The 20808-nt window shown below is 42.5% G+C and overlaps 1 protein-coding gene across 1 annotated transcript in view; it reads right to left on the bottom strand.

Moving 5' to 3' along the window:
* Positions 1-20808, bottom strand: part of pold1 (polymerase (DNA directed), delta 1, catalytic subunit) — a 236006-nt gene that overhangs the window by 184863 nt on the left and 30335 nt on the right. Inside the window, exons 7-9 of the mRNA XM_072271908.1 lie at positions 19029-19149; positions 10352-10481; positions 4283-4449 (exon numbers count right to left, since the gene is read on the bottom strand). Of these exons, the coding sequence (XP_072128009.1) occupies positions 4283-4449; positions 10352-10481; positions 19029-19149 (418 nt within the window). The remainder of the gene's footprint in view (positions 1-4282; positions 4450-10351; positions 10482-19028; positions 19150-20808) is intronic.

The raw sequence follows: 20808 nt of genomic DNA, 5'->3' as shown, positions 1-20808 counted from the left end.
CACTCAGAAAGAAAAAAAAAGTTTGATTACCCAAAATCAAACTAGTTTTCTCCCCCACCTCCACTGAATGGAACAGAAATGCTGATGGTGAAGCTGTGTGCACCCAGCCGAATGGGCACAGTCCTCCTTCTATGTAAATTTGACTGAATACTGCTTTAGCTGGCTAGATCTAAAAGTGGAGAGGCTGCAGACACAAAACCACAGAGGATTTTTTTTTTTTTTTGCATAAGCCTCACTTCGTTCCAGAACGTGGGCCATTAGAATCTGCCCTTTGGGGAAACTAATCAGTTCTCCATCAGCGGTGCTTTCAAAAAGCATGCGATAATATGCAGATAAAATACATATATAAAACGGGATAAATAGAGTTGCTGAGAAAACACAAGAATAGCCTACTCTGCAATCCACCACTGATTCTGCAAAGAGCAAAAAAAATACAAACACTTCCTCTCATATACAACCTCATTTCTTGAGATGCAAGCAGAGTTCAGGACAAGTTTCCCAACTAACATTGAGTCAGCGCAAATACTCTACTGATTCACAGAGCAACACCAGCACAAGCCCTTCAGCCTAACTTATCCATGCCGACTAAGATGCCCGCTGAAACTAGTCCCATTTGCTTGCGTTTGGCTCTATATCCCTCTGAACCTTTCGTATCTGTGTACCTGTCCAAACATCTTATAAATGTTGTTATTGTACCTGCCTCAGCCACTTCCTCTAGAAGTTCGTTCCTTATACTCACCATCCTCAAGTTGCCCTTCAGGTTTGTTTTAAATCGTTCCCCTCTCACTTTACAACTACGCCCTCTAGTCTTCAATTTCCTTTCCATGGGAAAACGACTATGTGCATTCACCATATCTATACCCTCTCATGATCACCCATCCTTCTCTTACACTCCAAGGAATTAAGTCCTGCCCTGCCCAGTGTCTTCCTATAACTCAGGCCCTCAAGTCCTGGCAAAATTTTGGTTAATCTGCTTTGCCCTCTTTCCAGATAATGGCTTCTTTGCTATAACAAACGTACAGAGCACACCAAGTGCGACCTCAACAACGTCTTTCACAGCTGCAGCATAGTTCTGAGCAAGTGCAGCATTGTCACAAGTGTTAGCTTGACATAAAAGACACAGAATCAGGTTTAACATCACAGACACGTCATGAAAATTGTTGTTTCACGGCAGCCATACAGTTCACATAAAATGTATATAAAAAATTAAATTTAATAATTAATGCAAAAAGAGAACAAAAAATAGTAAGGTAATGTTCGTGGGTTGGTTCATTGTCCGTTCAGAAATCTGAAAGCCAAGGGGAAGAAGCTGTTTCTAAAACATTTGAGTGTGTGTCTTCAGGCTTCAGTACCACCTCCTTGATGGTAGTAAAAAGAAAAGAGTACACCTGAGTGATGAGGGGTTTTTAAGTGATGGGCACCGCCTTTTTTGAGGCATCACATTTTGAAGGTGTCCTCAATGTGTGGAAGAGCTGGTGCCCATGATGAAGCTGGCTGAGTTTACAACCCTCTGCAACTTTTTCTGATCCCGTGCAGTGGCCCCATAATACCAGGTGGTGAGGCAACCAGTTAGAATGCTTGCCACACTACATCTGTACAGATTTTAAGTGTCTTTGGTGACATACCAAGTCTCCTCAAACCCCTAATGAAATATAGCCTTCTTTGTAATTGTATCAATATGTTTGAGTCTAGGATAGGTCCTCAGAGAAGTTGACACCCAGGAACTTGAAACTGCTCACCCTTTCCACTGTTGACCCCTCGATGAGGACTGGTGTGTTCCCTGTATTTCCCCTTCCTGAAGTCCGCAATCAATTCCTTGGTCTTACTGATGCTGAGGGCAAGGTTGCTGTGGTGACACCACTCAACCAATCTATCTCTCACTCCTGTACATCCCTTCTTTACCCTCTGAGATTCTACCAGCAACAGATTTGTCATTAGCAAATTTATAAATGGAGTTTGAGCCGTACCTAGCCACAAAGTCATGGATGTACTCATGCCTTTGCAGGTCATTGCAAAGGACTGTAAAGCACTTCACAAAAAAAAAGAACAGGCTCTCCAATGCCCTAATCAATATTTACCCACTGACAAGGTAACCTTGTTATTTATATTTCTGGGAGATCTTCCCAAATTGCATTACAAATGTAGACCAAAAGACATAGGAGCAGAATTAGGCCATTTGGTCTCTGGAGTCTGCTCTGCCATTCCACCACGGTTGATTTCAAGGACTCTACAACTCATGTTCTCATGTCATTTATTAACTCGTCGTCTTTTGCACACTGGTTGTTTGTCAGTCTTTGCTTATGTATAGTTTTTCATAAATTTCTATTGATTTCTTTATTTTCCTGTAAATGCCTGCAAGAAAATGAATCTCGAGGTAATACACGGTGACATACGTGTACTTTGACAATAAATTTACTTTGACTTTGTATTTTAGCTCTCAGCCTCATTTTCCTGCCTTCTCCCTGTAAGCATCTGACATTCTTACTCACCAAGTTAAGACCGTAAGACATAGGAGCAAAATTTCACTGGCTGGAAATCCACTTACATTCAATGATTGCAAACGTTTTCACTTTTACCTCAGGAACCTTCACTGTTCAGTGATACCCACTGAAGGAGCACAAGCACTTGGCTATCAGACAAGCACCAGGCCCTCTTCAGCACCAAGGCAAAATGGCTTGTCATTATCAAGTTTATACTGTAGGTGAAAACCAGGTGGCACGGTAGCCTAGTGGTTAGCACAATCACTTTACAGCACCAGCAGCCACCGATCAGGGTTCAATTCCTGCCGCCGTCTGTAAGGAGTTCGTACGCTCTCCCCGTGAATGTGTGGGGTTTCCTCCCACATTGAACAATGTACATTTAGGGTTAAGTTTAATGAGTTGTGGGTATGTTATGTTGGCGCTGGTGGTGTGGATGCCCAGGCCGCCCTCAGCACAATCCTCAAACTGTGTTGGTCACCGACACAAATGACACACTTCACTGTATGTTTTGATGTGACAGATAAAGCTGTAAGCCTTATAAACACCAGTGAAATGTGCATAACTGTAAAAAATAAAATTTCACATTAGATATTTGCATTCAACTGGGAGTTACCCACAATCTCAGTAATGAATATATTTAAACACAGAAAACCTCCATGCTCAGGAAGGAGAACTACATTGTAGGAGGGTGGTCAGTTCTCATTAGAACTTAGAAGCACAGCACAGGAACAGGCCCCATGGCCCACTATGTTGTGCCAAACTATCTAAGTTTTAGCAGTAAAATGGTAAACTAATCCCATCTACCAACACAATATTCATGTGGCTAAGAGTTTCTATTGTATCTGCCTCCACCACCACACCAGGCAGTACATTCCAGGCACCCACCACTTTCTGAATAAAAAAAAAACTCCCCCCCCCCCCATATCTCCTTTTAAATTGCACCCCCCCACACACACATTACATGCATGCCCTCTTGGAGCAATATTGCGCTGATCTAATTAAACTAGTAATTAAACACCTACAGTAACTCTTTCTTTCTTCCTACACAAAGTCCATATCCCCCCATTCTCTGCATGTCCATATAGCTATCTAAAGAGCCTCTAAAACACCTCTACCATATCTGCCTCCACTTTCATCTGAGCTAGCTCATTTCAGGCACCCATCATGACGTTTTTAAAAAAACTAGCCCCGAACATCTCCTTTGAATTTTCCCCCTCTCACTTTGAAGGCATGTCCACTGATATTAAACATTTCAATGCTGGGAAAAAGATACCAGCTATCTGCTCTATCTATACTTTTCAATCTTATGAACCTCTATCTGGTCTCCTCTCAGCCTCAGCCACTCCAGAGAAAGCAACCCAAGTTTGTCCAACGTCTCCTTATTCCCACTAATTCAGGCTGCATCCTGGTGAATTATTTGCACCATCTCCAAAGCCGCTATATCTTTCCTATAACAGGGCAACTGGAACTGAATACAATACTCAAGATACAGCCCAGCTGTAGGCTTTTATAATGCTGTAACATTACTTCCCAACTCCTGAACTCATTTTTTCGACTAATGAAGACAAGCTTGCCATCTGCCTGCTTTATCACCCGATCAACTTGAGTAGCCATTTTCAGGTTTTCAGGGAGGTATGGATTTGGACCCAAAAACCCCTATGAAAATCAATACAGTTAAGGGTCTTCAAAAGAATAAACTGTCCAAGAGGATGATACAATTTATTCCTGTTAGGTCCGAAGATTGACACAAATCACTAGCAAAGAGAAGTGAATAATTCAGTACACTCCGTCAGTTCATATACCTTCAGAAGTTCACTCTCCTTCTCGAAGCATAGCACCTGCGATCCAACAATGCTGGCACAAGACTTGAGAGTGAAGACATTACGGATAAAAGGATCCTTCTCGCCCTGTCTCAGCATCATGTTGCCAATCTGTATCACAGGGTCCTTCTCAGCCTCTGGAAAAACACCTAAACAAACACAAGTGTTAGACCATAAGGAACAGAATCAGGTTTGGGCGCACGCCCTCATATTTGCCCTGCCATCTAAGTCCTGGCCCCAACTCCACTTACCTGCCTGTTCCCCTTAGTTTCAACTCCCAAACATTCATCAATATCAGCCCAGACATAGGGATTCCAACCTTCTTGATGCCATCAACCTATACCATTAAGCAAGGCGTCCATTGACTCAACCACACATTCATGAGGGTAAGAATTCTAAAGGATCCCAAACCTGAAAACAAAAAGATGTTCTCATCTCAGCCCTTGAACTGAAATGATGTCTCCATATATCAGATATCCCCATGAGGGGAAGCATACTCTCAGAACCTACCCTGCCAAGCTCCCTTGGAACATCTCACTAAGATTACCCTTCATTCTCAGGGTTGAATGTGGAATAAAATCTACAGAGGAATCACACATAAATAACCAACTAAATATTAAGCATTGTAAGGTACAGAACAGTTTAACTGACACTTCAAATACCATGCGGCAGGGAGATGTGTTGTATGCCAATGTGGGAAATAACCTAACCTGAAACAACCCAAGCCTGAACATGGAGAAAACACAGGAAATCACTGTGGACTTCAGGAAGGTGCAGATGAACAACCACCCCACACCCCCGCGAATACATGGCTCCTCTGTAAAGACAGTTACGTGCACCAAGTTCCTGGGAGTTCACATCACAGATGACCTCACCTGGTCCCTTAATATCACCTCCCTGAACAAAGTAGCATAGCAGCACCTCCATTTCCTGAGAAGGAGAGGCAAGCAAGGCTCCCCCACCCCCACCTTAAATGTGTTTTACAGGAGCACCATTGAGAGGGTCCTGACAAGCTGCATCTCCATCTGGTATGGGAGCAGCCGAGCATCAGGCCAGAAGTCCCTACAAAAGACTGAGAACAGCTGAGAGGATCATAGGGGTCTCCCTACCTTCCATCTGGGACATTCATCAGGGCCCTTGGTATTATTAAGGATCCCATCTATCCATCCAGCATCCCCCTTTGACTTTCTACCATCAGACAGGAGACTATAATGGATAAAAACAAGAACAGTCAGGATGGGAAACAGTTTCTTCCCCCCAGTCATAATACTTCTGAACTCTGTTGCATGATATTTGAAGTGTCACTGGTTAAACCGTTCTGTATTTAATACAATATTTAATATTAATGCACTTCAGTTTGTTATTTATGTGTGATTCATCTGTAGATTTTATCCAACACACAATAACTTAAGGTACGTTTGTTTCTCCAAACCAGGGTGTGAAGCATTGTCTCATTATATACATATATTTAGTTAAATGACAATAAACTTGACTTGAAAAATAGGCTCTTAAGCACAATGGTCACACTACTTATCAAGTATCCATTTAAATTAGAGCACACTAAAGCAACTTTGTATTATTCTTATATTATATTTAAAATATCATAATTATACTCAGTAGCCACTTTATTAGGCACACGTGCACATTAATGCAAATATCTAATAAGCCAATCATGTGGCAGCAACTCAAAGCATAAAAACAAGCACACGTGGTCAAGAGGTTCAATTGTCGTTCAGATCAAACATCAGAATGGGGGAAAAATGTGATCCAAGTGGTTTTGACTGTAGAATCGGATTCACTATCCCAAAAAATGCCGATCTGGGATTTTCACACACAACAGCCTCTACAGTTTACACAGAAATGGTGCAAAAACAAAAATTATCAAGTGAGTGGCAGTTCTACGGCAAAAACATCCTGTTGATGAAAGAGGTCAGAGAAGAATGCCCAAGAGTGGTTCAAGCTGACAAGACAACAACAATAATCCAAATAACCACTTATCACAGCAGTGGTGCAGAAGAGCATCTCTGAAAGCACAGCACATTGAACCTTGAAGTGGATAGGCTACATCAGCAGAACACCACTCCAGGTACCACTCCTGCACCTAATAAAATGGCCAGTGAGAGCACATAACTAAAATTCAACTGTTTTGCTGAGGTCCAGTATGAATAAGATACTTGATAAATGGTGATTGATTGGAATGTTGGTAATTTTTATATAAAAATTGCCAGCATTCCTATCAATTCCCCCTAGATTCTGCCATTCGCCTATATATTTGCCAATTTTAGGTGAATGGGAGAATCCAGGAGGAACTGAATTGGCAAGCCTACCAACCTACATGCTTTGGGATGTACGAGGAAACCAGAGCACCCGGGGAAACCCACACAATTGCATAAAAATTTCACCCAGACAGCACTGGAGGTGAGGATTGAACCGCAGTCTCCGGACCCGTGAGCCAGTGGCTCAATTAGTTTGTGCCAATATAACTCTGGTGACCATCTTCAAGACTGCTGCACCCAGATGTCTATGGCTGGAGTATGATGGCCTCAGGTCCCTGGGCCTGTGATGCCCAGGACTGGTGAAACAGGAATATTCGCAGGTCATTAGGAACAAACCAGACTTTTTCAAACTGTCCAAGTCTCAAGTATTATCAAATTAAATTGGAAATGAAGAGAGGCTGGTGGCGGATGCAGGGTGAAAAGAACAATTTCCCCCAGATCAACAAAAAATTACTGGAGGAAGTCAGCAGGTCAGACAGCATCTACGGAGTAGAATAAACAGTCAACGTTTTGGACCGAGAACCTTCATCAAGGCTCATCAGATCATCAGCTCTTTCATCATAGTGTAATAGCCACTTCACATCGTTTACAGAGAAAAATCGCTGAGATAATAATCAAAAACAAACAACACCCATTGGCAAAAACAGTCCTCTTTCTCTTCACACAACTTTATAATAACTCACTCTACAAGTTTATGTTCCACTTGAGTGAACTTTGCTTTGGTAAGGCATTACCCACTGCACTACGATTGAGATTTAGAGCACATGTAGAAAGCACTCGGGCTGTGCCAGTACTTTGCTGGAGAGATCCAATTAACTGAGCAACAAAAAAATACTTCCACTAACAACTTTTCTATCCAAAACATCCCTTCCTACCCTCTCAACATTCAGACACACAAATGCTGCTCGACCTGCTGAGTTCCAGCGTCTTCAGTCTTTCGTGTCTCCTGTGTACACACATCTTCCTCTCAGCTTATTCATGAGTACCAAGTCACTTATTCCATATTCTAACACTATTCAGAATCACATTTATTATCACAGTCTTATGATGTAAAGTTTTCTGTTTTACAAGACGAAATACTAAAAATTACAAAATAAATGTAACGCCCTGGTTAGGAGTCCTATTGCTATGCTGTGAGGTACTTTAGTTTAGCAGCTTTCTATAAAAGTGCTGTGTCCTACTGGCGAGAGTGTTTTGGTTTTGGCTAAAGATACAAAGCCATGTTGTTCAACTTAGGAATGTTGAGTCAGCCAATCAGGATAGTGGGATGCAGAGAAGGTTCGAGAGAGAGCTGGGCAGCGATAGATTTCTGATGGACAGTCATCAGACATGATCTTTTGGCAGGAGATGCGAAGAGGAGTGATTCAGGGAAGACACCTGGATGATCCTATCCAAAGAGGAGACCTTAATGCAAGGAGTGCTTTGTGAGACAAGGGAGTCCAAGAAGAGAAGTTCTCCCCATGATTGGTGATGAGAATTCAGTGCCATGAGTAAAGTGGTACACTCAACCACTACAGAAATTAGCTCCACCATTTATGTGCACACTTAGACTGGTTTAAATGTAATGGACATTTTTATTTATTTTTTTTTTCTTTTCCTATTAACTGCTTGATAAACCTGAAATTGGTGAATATACTTCCTTTATAAATTGTACTGTTATTTCTTTATGACCGATAATTATGTATGGGCAGTATTTACACAGTAATCATTCAAATCTAAATTGCTTTAATCAGAATTCTCAACGTTCCTGTTTGATTGAACCCCAAATCATACCAATCCTAGACATATATTGTTCAGAAAGGTGGCCTTCCCACCACTGAGTCACATGGCTGTTAGCAGAGTTCGCTGACAAGCCAACCTGCCATACGAGCTCTGAAGAGGGGGCTTACATAAATAAAATATTGTTCATGGACCATTCAGGAATCTGGTGATAGAGGGGAAGAAAATGTTCTTGAATCAGGCTCCTAAACCTCCTCCCTGATTGTAGTAACAAGAAGGCGGCATGTATCTCTTAAAGCGAGGGTCCTTAAAATGATCATTATCGTTTTTATGGATCTGTGCTGATCTCAAACAAAGCAATGACATGGATTGAGAAAAAAGATGACAATTGGAACACTGGCTAAAAAAGTAACAGGAATGTATCCTGATCAAATTTGCACTATCCCACAGACCATCTACTCTAGCACCCTTGGTCCTCCATTCTGTAAACTCGATGCTAGCGTCACCTCTACTGTACGATACCAGTTGAGACTGCATGGTGTTGCGCTGTGAGCCCAGTGCAAACACGAGCCTCCCCAGCCTCTGTGCTGGGAACCTAAAGCGGACTATTGCCTTCTGCTATGCAGAGACTCACTGAGTGGAGTGATAACCTGTACATACTGGTGTCGGGCAGGCATCAGCAGCACAGAGCTCCAAAGTGCAGGCTGTGGAAGTGCGCAACCCGATGTCTGAGAGTCCACTGGAGGATGGAGGCCCGGAGGAGGCCTGCCCTGGGTTTGGAAGACCGTCTGTGTGAATGGGTGGGAAGTGGAAGGGACGGAGGAAGGGAGGAAGGGCACTTGTTTTGCTATTGTTTTTCAATGCTGTTGTTGTTGCTTCTTGTTTTTTTTTTGATAGGACATGGTGGGCATACGATGTTGGCACTGGAACGTGTGGCAATGGTTGCAGGCTGTCCCCAGCACATCCTTAGGTTGCGTTAGTTGTTAATGCAAATACCGCATATTAATAGAAGTCTGTAATCTCTCTCGTCACCTCTTCTGGGAAGTGATACAAGCCACTCTCTTTATTTGCAAGATTGAGGACAGACCCCACAAATACCAAAGTAAACCAATTCTCATGAACAATAGAGGGAATACGACTAGAAATGACTTAAAGTAGTGTGCATTCATGAAATCAACCAATACTAGCAAGCTTGGCGTGGGTAGCACAGTAGTGCTGTACTTAGCGTAACACCATTATAACATCAGCGACCCAGGTTCAATTCTGCTGTTTGTAAGGAGTCTGTACGATTTCCTTGTGCCCATGTGGATTTTCCCTGGATGATCCAGTTTCCTCCCACATTCTTAAGTCATACAGGTTAGTACGTTAATTGGTCACGAGTGTAATCTGGCAGCACAGGCTCATTGGCTCAGAAGGTTCTCTTACTGTGTTGTGTCTCAAAATCTAAAGGGTCGAAAAATGTAATGTACTTTGCTAACATTATAGTACTGTACAACAGTCTTAGGCCCCCGAGATTTTTTTTTTTTTATAAATATATTGGCTTCAGATGTTATTAGTTCCACAGAGCCCTGATCTCAACATAGAGGCTGTCTGAGATTACCTGGTGAGACAAAAACAAGCAAGGCAGCCAAAAACTGTGGCAAGTTCTCCAAGACGCTTGGAGCAACCTACCAGCTGATTTTCTTATAAAACTGCACAACAGTGTACTTAAGAGAATTGTTGCAGTTTTAAAAGGTGGTCACATCAAATATTGATGTGCTTTAGTTTTTACTACTTACCATTCCTTGTAATTTTTATAACTAGAAGCTTTTCATTTCATTATTTTTGAAATCACCTTCGCTTTACAGAATTTTTTATTACATGTGCCCAAGACTTTTGCACGGTACTCTCAATATGCATGATACACCTGCTAACTATTCACCTATTTGAAAAGAGGCTTGGTGAACCAGAATCAGGTTTATCATGACAAAGTTACAATAAGAAATTTCAAAAGTAGTGCAAAAAGAAAGCAAAATAGTGAGGTAAACAAATATTCCTTAAGATTTTAATAACCTACCCTTCCTGCCTGCACATTCAATATCAAAGCTCAGCACTCGAAGCGGAGCGATTTTCTGCCATTCTCCTTCAGCGGGGTGGCTGATCAAGTCTGTCCAGGCGACGTCCACTTCAATCTGCGCCAGTGACACCTGAGCAACAGGAAACCACTCATTAGCAAAGAGCTGCTAAGTTTCTTCTTAACTTTATTCATGGTTGTGACCAACATTGGGGAAAGACAGCCTTTGCTCTCTATTGCCTATTTTCTTTTGAGAGGTTTTCTGCTAGAACAGCTGCAGTCCCAGATCAGCACACAATCTGCTGGAAAAAAACTCAGCGGGTCAAGCAGCATCTGTGGGAATGGTTTTGGTCATGGGGAGCCAGAGGTGGCAGTGCCAGGCAACAGGAAAGGGATAGTGGCCATGTTCGAGGAATGAGGATGCTAGGGTCAAAAAGAGGTGACAGTGAGAGGTTTAAGAGTTTGACAGAAAAGGTGCTGAGAATTGAAAATGAGGAAATTGAGAGGTGCAAGGAAGGAAAGAAAATCAAAGAGGAGAGGTGGAGAAAAGAGCAGGGAGGGAGGGAAGAAGGATAAATGAGAGATGTTGCTGATATGATGTACTGGGTACTCAAAACATTTCAGTTCTCAGTGAAAGGGAATGATAGGACTGACTGGTCTCAAATGCTGCAGTCAGCAAAACATTTAAAGGAATTAAAATCTAAATATGTCTCTGTTAACTAGTTGTGCAATAACGTTACAAGAAACAAGGCACTTGACAAAAGCAGCCTGTATCACGTGCAGTCAGAAACAAAAGGTTTCTGTTTTGGTTGGGATTAACGACTCGGCATTTCTGTGGGGAAAAAAAAGCATGCTTAAAACACTGTCTTTTTAGTAACTGTCATAAATATGGAAATATTTATTTTATAACATGAATTAGGGACATATACAAGTCCACGAGAAAAAGACCTCACAGTATTAAAACGGCGATAGAAAACTCAGAACTGAACAGCTTTCAATTTCTTTTGTGGGGTTTAAACAAAGCTGAAATTCTCTGCAAGTCAGGCAGTGTCTGTGACTGGAGAAGCTGCAAGAAGATAACTAACGTGAAGCATTAACCATATTTATGCTGCTTGGCCTACTGAGTGTCTACATAAGTTTTCTTTTATATTCCAGATTTCCAAAAATCATGAGATTTTGCTTTAGTTTCTTGTATGACTACGTAGATTGTGAAGCTGAGAGGTTGAACCGTTTCCATCACAGGACAAATGATAAAAAATTAGGCCTCCTGCAGCAGCCCATCTTCCAACACAATTGCCCACTTTGCAACAAGGGATTTTGCAAATACTGGATGTACATCTCCGACCAACTGAAAGAGTTCAAACAGAAAAAGCCAGTCGTGCGCTGCAGATTTTTTTTTTTTGGCAATTTAAAAAGTCCAAATTCACTAGAGGATAAAGGTCTGTGCTGAGGTTAAAGGACTGCGTTTGTGCACGAGTGGGAGGAAGGAACAGGGCTTGTTTTGCTGTTGTTGTTGTTTTGTTACTTGGGCTGTGTTCTGCCGAGCATTGTCAGCATGCTACGTTGGCACCAGAACGTGTGGCGACTCTTGTCGGCTGCCCCCTCACACCCTTGGGTAATGCAAACAACGCTTTATACTGCACACTTCAATGCATGCTTGATAAATAAACTTGAATCTTCAACCTAGTAAACAACTTGAATTACTGACAAAATTATTTCATGGTCTTAGGTGCTCTGAGGTGACGTGATGTACATGTCATCTCAGGAGAGAACTGTGGTCAGTGCTTATGTCAGGCAGGTCTCAGCTATTCTAACGAAGGTTCAGAGTAACAGATTTAGATAAAATCTGGTGCTCATACATCTAGGTCAGAAAGTCATGAGTTCAAGATCCACTTCAGATACTTGAGCAGAATATCAGGTGTCAACACTAAGGGAATATTGCACTGTCCGAGGTAGCAATTTTTTTGAATCAGGTCCTTTTGACAACCCATTAGCTTCTCAACTGAATATAAAGAATCTCTCACTAGTACTTCAAGAAAGAGAAGGGAAGAAACTCCCCTCCTTAGCCATTAGTGAAGCCTCAACCATTGCTTAGAGACTCAGCAAGCCAGTCCCGAAGAAGGGTCTGGGCCTGAAATATTGACTGTTTATTCATTTCCATAGATGTTGCCTGACCTGCTGAGTACCTCCAGCATTTTGCGTGTGTTGCTTTGGATTTCCAGCCTCTGCAGAATTTCTCGTTTTTAAGCCTATTTATTTGTTTACTAAAATGTTACATCTGGTCAATCTCGCTGTATGCTTCTGAAACATGGACTATAACCCCAGAACTCCAAAGAAACTTAGAAGCAACAGAAATGTACTTTCTTAGAAGAATTCTAATATACGAATTAATCTAATCCATATGAATATAGAGTTAGGAGTTCGTTAATGTGATTCAATATACTGTATCTGGTATTATATTTTGTCTTTTGTTTTATAATATGTATTCTCCTGAACTCTATTCTTCTATATGGAAATCAATAAAAATATTGAAAAAGAAAAAGAATGCTGAAAATATCATATAGAGACAGGGTAACTAATGAGACAGTACTCCAACGTGCCCACACAAAAAGATCTTTAATGAGAACATTAAATGAGAGGAAACTTAAATTTCTGAGCCATGTTATCAGAAAGGGAGAAATAGAATGCCTTTCATTACAAGGCCATATGCCTGGGAAACGCAGAAGAGGAAGGCAAAGAAGAAAATATATGGACACTGTGAAAGAACTAACAGATCTAAGTGTACAATATATTATTGACACTGCCTGGGATCATTCGGTGTGGAAAACTATGATCGCCCAAGCATGTAACACACAAGGCACATGAAGAAGAATTTGTTTACTGGAGCTCTGTCAAGTATAAACCAAAGAATGATACCAAAGTCCGGCCACTCACTCAATATAGAGTACCCACCACCTTTGTGTGAAACAGTTGACTCTTTTGTCCCCTTTACATCTTTCCCCTCTCACCATAAAACTGCCCTCTAATTTTAAATTCCCTTATCGGAGGAAAAGACTGCATCCACTACAGTTGCCATTTAATTGGCTACAAAGTACTCTGGCATGTTGGTGAAGTTATAAAGCGAGTTATAAAAATAAGTTATTCTAAATACAAAACACAAGAGATTCTGTAGATGCTGCAAATCCAGAGCAACACAACGCGACACACACACACACACACACACACACACACACACACACACACACACACACACACACACACACACACACACGTACGTACGTGCTGGAGGAACTCAGCAGATAAGACAGGTTCTACAGAAAGGAATAAAGTGTCAACATTTCAGGCCAAGACGCTTCATATTCTAATAGTTGCAAAGAAATTTTCATTGTGCCACATTCAACAAATTTCTTCCATTTCCCAAAACTACACTTCGACAGAATGTGCATTTTTCTGTCTCCAAGGAGTTCAGCAGACAGACAGCAACCACCAGGAAAGGAGTGGTGGTAAGGGAGTGGTGAGAGTAAAGATCACATTTAACCTTAGGTTATAAAAAGCTTGCATTTTTGAACCACGTTTCTAGGCCACAGAGAATGCCGAAGCTGATTTAAGTGTTTTCAAAGTGTAGTCAGTTTTGCAGCCAATCCTCCACACACAAAGCTAGAGGAACTCAGCAGATCAGGCAGCATCTATGGAGGACGCAGGGGAATAAACAGCTGATGTTTTGGACAGAGACCCTTCATCAGGACTGGAAAGGAAGAGGCAGAAACCAGAATAAGAAGGTGGAGAGAGGGGGTACAAGCTGGCAGAGGATAGGCGAGACCAGGTGAGTGGGAAGGTGGGGGAGAGAAGGGAAACGAAGCAAGAAACTAGGTGGCGATAGGAGGAAGAGGTAAGCGGATGAAAGCAGCAAGAGGAAATTAGTTCCGCCATCCACATCAGAATTTGGTTTATTATCACTGGTGTGTCGTGAAATTTGTTAACTTAGCAGCAGCAGTTCAATGCAATATATAATATAGAAAAAAACAAAATAATAATAAATAAGTAGATCAATTACATTACATGTATATTGAATAGATTAAAAATTGTGCAAAAAACAAATAATATGTTGAAAAGTGCTCACGGGTTCAATGGCCATTTAGGAATCGGATGGCAGAGGGGAAGAGACTGTTCCTGAATCGCTGAGTGTGTGCCTTCAGGCTTCTGTACCTTCTACCTGATGGTAACAGTGAGAAAGGGGCATGTCCTGGGTGCTGGAGGTCCTTAATAATGGACGCCGTCTTTCTGAGTCACCCGCTCCCTAAAGGTGTCCTGGGTACTTTGTAGGCTAGTACCCAAGATGGAGCTGACTAGATTTACAACCTTCTGCAGCTTCTTTCGGTCCTGTGCAGTAGTCCCTCCATACCAGACAGTGATGCAGCCTGTCAGAATGCTCTTCACAGTACACCTATAGAAGTTCTTGAGATACCAAATCTCTTCAAACTCCTAATGAAGTATAGCCACTGTCTTGCCTTCTTTATAACTGCATCGATATGTTGCGAGCAGGTTAGATCCTCAGAGATCTTGACAACAGGGAACTTGAAACTGCTCACTCCCTCCACTTCTGACCTCTCTGAGAATTGGTATTGGTCTTGCCCTTCCCGAAGTCCACAATCAGCTCCTTCGTCTTACTGATGTTGAATGCCAGGTTGTTGCTGCGACATCACTCCACTAGTTGGCATATCTCGCTCCTGTACGCCCTCCCGTCACCATCTGAGACTCTACCAACAATGGCTGTATCAACAGCAAACTTATAGATAGCATTTGAGCTATGCCTAGCCACACAGTCATGGGTATATAGAGAGTAGAGCATTGGGCTAAGCGCACACCCAAGATGCACCAGTGTTGATCATCAGCGAGGAGGAGATGTCATCACCAATCCGCACAGACTGTGGTCTTCCAGTTAGGAAGTCAAGGATCCAATTGCAGAGGGAGGTACAGAGGTCCAAGTTCTGCAACTTCTCAATCAGGATTGTTGGAAGATGATATTAAATGCTGATCGATGAACAGTATCCTGACATAGGTTTTGGTGTTGTCCAGGTGGTCTAAAGTCATTGAGATTGCATCTGCCATTGACCTATTGTGGCGATAGGCAAATTGCAATGTGTCAAGATCCTGGTTGAGGCAGCAATACAGTCTAGTCATGAGCAAACTCTCAAAGCATTTCATCACTGTAGATGTGAGTGCTACCGGGCGATAGTCATTAAGGCAGCTCATATTATTCTTCAAGTACTGGTATAATTGTTGCCTTTTTGAAGCAAGTGGAAACTTCCACCCATAGCACTGAGAGGTTAATGAATACATGTGGTATGTCAGGTGTTTGAAGCTTGAACTTATGGGAAATCGTTCACATGTTGCAGTGTCCATAAGTTGGGTGTTGCAACCAGCCACCAAAGCCTTAAATTATATCATTCTCTTTGAAACCCTCCAAATCATAAGTAAATATCAATACTAAGTGTTAGGGTAGAGTCAGAAAGACATAGTACACTGCAGCACAGAAACAAGCCCTTCCGTCCATTTAGTCCATGCACACTATTTTGCCTGGTCCTATCCACCTGCGCCCATTGTAGTACTTAGCCAAACTTCTCTTAAATGCTGAAATTAAACCCACTATTCACCATTTCCACTTGCAGCTCATTCCACACTCCCACCACCCTCCAAGTGAAGTTCCCCTTCATGTTTCCTGTAAAGATAACATCTTTTGCCCTTCACCCATGACCTCGTTTCACCCAACGTCCATGGAAAAAGCCTGCTTGTGTTTACCCTATCTATATCCCTCAATTTTGTATACCTCTATCTGGTGTCTGAAAAGAGGATGCTGTCCAAGTTGCATGCCATCTTGGACAATGTCTCCCATCCACTACATAATGTACTGGTTGGGCACAGGAGTACATTCAACCAGAGACTCATTCCACCGAGATGCAACACAGAGCGTCATAGGAGCTCATTCCTGCCTGTGGCCATCAAACTTTACAACTCCTCCCTTGGAGGGTCAGACACCCTGAGCCAATAGGCTGGTCCTGGACTTATTTCCTGGCATAATTTACATATTACTATTTAACTATTTATGGTGCAACTGTAACAAAAACCAATTTCCCCGGGGATCAATAAAGTATGACTATGACTAAATCTCACCTCATTCTCCTGTTCCTGCGAATAAAGTCCTACCCTAATCAGCCTTTCCCTATAACTCAGGTCTTCAAGACCTGGCAACATCTTTGTAAAATTTTCTCTGTACTCTTTCAATCTTATTGATATCTTTCTTGTAGGCAGGTGACCAGAACTGCACACAATACTCCAAATTAGGTTTCACCAACCCCTTATACAGCTTCAACGTAACACCCGAGCTCCTGAAATCAATACCAACTTGCCAAAAGCTCTCTTTTACGACCTCATCTACCTATGAGTATAAAAATTTCAAAATCTCCAATGTCAAATATTCAATTCAGTCCAAATCTGATAAACTCTTACTTTGAGATTGTGATTTCCAGTTCTTAGATCCCCCAACAGAGGGAACACGTTCCCAGTAACTCAAGTCCCTTATCTGTGGAAGTCAGTTTCCTGCAAGATAGTGCCAGTGACCAACGGCAACATCGTGCAGAAAGCTCACAAAGCCACTAGCTACTCTTCTCCTCAAAGGACTTCTTCTGAACTGTGATTGATTACAGCCTGGAATTTCCCTTTTAAGGATACATTTTGAATGGACTAAACGAGCTGGCGATTCTGAGCTCTCCGGGGGATTCTGCGTGATTCAGAGTGCAGAGTGTAGCTACGTTCTTCGCTGGGGGTGTACACTGTGTCGATTCCTAACAGCAGAATACAAACCCATGGTCGGCTCCTTTACTCTATGTCGATTAAAGCGCCAAACGAGATTAAAATTAAGGACAAGAGCAGAACTGAACGTCTCTTCGGCGCCGTCTATCAGCGTTAGACCAGTATCTCTCTTGCTGCTGCCAATTGCCGCAGGAGTCTTGGATCCCACACTGCAAGGTTCGGCGGCTCATAGCTACGGACTCTGGGGTTTGATGTTTAATGTCCTCAGCGCTGAATGCGCTCCAGGGCTGTAAACTCACTTTAGGGAGCGCTGCAGTTCATGTTCCAATGTGTTTTTCAGCACCCTTTCTTACTATTTGCACGATCTGATGGAGGCATTCGGCACAGAATTGGCTCTGCAGCTGTGACTTGCAGTCGACAGTGCTGAACTGACTGACTTGTTGGCTCCTACAGTTTGATGCTTAATGTTCCCGGGGTTATTTGTGCGCTTTTTTTGGTAGTTGCGCCATTTCTTCTTTTGTTCACACTTTGGGTGTTTGATGGTCTTTGTTGTGTGGAGTTTTTCCTTTAAGCGGGTTCTGTGGTGTTTCTTTGTTTTGTGGCTGCCCACAAGACGACGAATCTCAAGGTTATATATTGTATACATGAAGGTATCCGTTAGTCTTGCGAGACCATGGATCTGCGCCTGGGAAGTCTTCACTCTCCAGGGCAAGGTTGTATGGAAGACCAGCAGTTGCCCATGCTGCAAGTCTCTCCTCTCCACAACACCAATGTTGTCTAAGGGAAGGGCATTAGGACCCATACAGCTTGGCACCAGTGTCATCGCAGAGCAATGTGTGATTAAGTGCCTTGCTCAAGGACACAACCCATTCCCTCGGCTGGGGCTCAAACTCACGATCTTCAGGTAGCTAGTCCAATGCCTTAATCACTTGGCCACGTGCTCACTCACATAATAAATGTACTTTGAATATTAATGTTATTAGCATCATGCAGATATTTCTGTAAGAAGAATAGAGAAGAGTACAACCGTAAAATACTGCAGCCAGCACATGAAGCTCAAAGCAATACAACAAACACAAAATGCTGCAGGAACTCAGTAGGTCAGGCAGCATCTACAGAGAGGAATAACAGTCGACGTTTCGGGCAGAGGATCTTTATCGGGACTGGGGAGAGGATGGGGAAGGAATAGGATCTGGCAGATATTAGATGAGACCAGTGGAGGGGAAGAGTGTAATGATATAGGTTAAAAGGTGGTAGATGGAAGAGCTAAACGGTTGAAGAAGGAGAAATGAAACCAGTTCCACCATCCATTGGAACATTTGTTCATAACAAAACCACTCTTCAAAATAGTACCATAGGATCACCCACACCTACTCGGGAAAGCCGTCTTGATTTAACATTTCATCCAATGGAATGGCACCTCCATTATCACAGCAGCTCTCAGTACTGGTAAAAATGAGCCTGGTTCTGGGACTTCCTCAGCTCCTGGATCAGAGGTGACTATCCCAAGCACCAAAAGCTGATAATTTATTAATCCAAAAGAGAACACTGAAATGTTAAAGCAATTAATTTCACTCCCAACATCCCCTCCCAACTCCACCATAGATGAGCCCATGCCCGGATGTGAATGAGGGGGGTTGGGCTTGGGGTTAGCAACTCAAAGTAAAAACTCAAAGCTACAGAAACGCAAACAGGATCTCCAAAGACCTCATCCCTGGGAGAAAGATCGTTGAAGATGGCCTACACCTGGGGACAACTTGAAAGACTGGCCTAGAATGGGAAGCTGCTGTCGGTGGTCTATACCCCAGTAGTGGTGATGAGCTTAAATAAGTCAGTCAACCCCCTCCAACTAGCCTTCAGTGGTACACACCTTCTTGGGATTGTCCAATGTTGCATTCTCATTTCCTGTTGGTTGATCTTCCCTTATCCGGTACTTCCCAGCGGGTAATTCGATCCAGTTGCAGCCAACAACATCACAATCCACCATGAATCTAATGAAACATTAAATGAAACACAAAGTACAAGCATTGCAATAAAATAATAATTTCAATGGTGGACAGGAATCAGCCATGATGTATTGGCAGAGCAAACTAGACGGGCTGAATGGCCTCCTTCCACTCCTATATCTTATGGTCTAATCTACTCCTTTCAAAAGAGCACCGCGGTAGTGTAGTGGTTAGTGCAACACTATTACAGCGTGGGGCATCAGAGTTCCGAGTTCAATGCGACATCATTTGTAAGGAGACCATCTATCCACCTCACGGAATGCATAGGTTTTCATTGGATGCTCCAGTTTCCTCCCACAGTCCAAAGACCTACCAGTCAGTAAGTTAACTGGTCATTGTAAATTGTCCCATGATTAGGCTATGGTTAAACTGAGGGATGCTGGGGCAGCACAGCTCAAAGGGCAGGAAAGGTCTATTCCACACTGTATCCCAATAAACAATCCCTTCAAAACCACGAAAAGTTTTAAGAAACAGACCAAGTAAACTGGACTCCTACCACAAGAAATCTGTGTGATCTACTGGATTATCAACAGCATCCCCGAAGTTAAACAGATGTCTTAGTGGGAGGGGGAAATTCCTGGGTTTGGTACTTTAGACAACTGAAAGTTCAACCAATCATGGGGAAATCAAAATTGGAGATGTACAAGAGACTAGCTTCAAAGAACTGTAAACAACTTGGAACTCTGTAGGGCTAGAGGGTTACAGATATGAAAGGGCTACAACCATGCTAGGTAACGAAGGTCTCCATGCATCGTAAAATGGAGGAGCCTTTTAACAAGTAAAATTTTTTTAAAAGGTTAAACTTGATAAGGCAAGATTAGCTTTGTGTCACTGGATATCAAAACATATAGACAAACACGTCATTTCTGTCAATTCAACGGGCATTGTGCTGGGCAACCCACAAGTGTCGCCATACTTCAGGCGGCCACATCACATGCCCACAACTCACTAACGCAACACACAAAATGCTGGTGGAACTAACCGTACATCTTTGGACTGTGGGAAACAACCCGAACACCCTCAGGAAACCCAGGCAGTCACAGGGAGAACGTACAAGCTTCTTGCAGGCAATGGCGAGAGTTGAACCCTCAATCACTGAAAGCTGACGCTGCAAGGAGATGTGCTGCTACACTACGGTGCTGCCCTGAAATTAATGAAAGATGATGGAAAGCCAGACAGGAGTGGCAGCAAGGAAGCACAGCAGTTAGCATAGCATTTTCAAAGTTCAAGATAAATTCATTATTAAAGTACATATCTATCACCAGATACAACCCTGCAGGCATACACAGTAAATCCAAGAAACACGATAGAATTAATGAAAGACCACAGCTAATTGGATCAATGAAGGACCACGCCAAATAGGATGGACAAATAGTCAATGAGCAAAAGACGACAAACTTTTCAAAAGCAAAAGAAAAAATTATTATTGTAATAAGCAATAAATATCAAGAACACAAGATGAAGAGCCCTTGAATGTCAGTTCATAGGGTGTGATGGGGAAAGTGAAGTGGATTGAAGCTATCCCCTCTTGGTCAAGCGCCTGATGGTTGAGGGGTAATAAGTGCTCTTGAACCTGGTGTTGTAGATCCTGAGGCTCCTGTACCTCCTTCCTGATGGCAGCAGCAAGAAGACAGCACGCCCCGA

Source organism: Mobula birostris, chromosome 11 (assembly GCF_030028105.1).
Source record: "Mobula birostris isolate sMobBir1 chromosome 11, sMobBir1.hap1, whole genome shotgun sequence".
NCBI lineage: Eukaryota > Metazoa > Chordata > Chondrichthyes > Myliobatiformes > Myliobatidae > Mobula > Mobula birostris.
The sequence above is the reverse complement of the archived record's forward strand: the minus strand, read 5'-3'. Positions and strand labels throughout refer to the sequence as shown.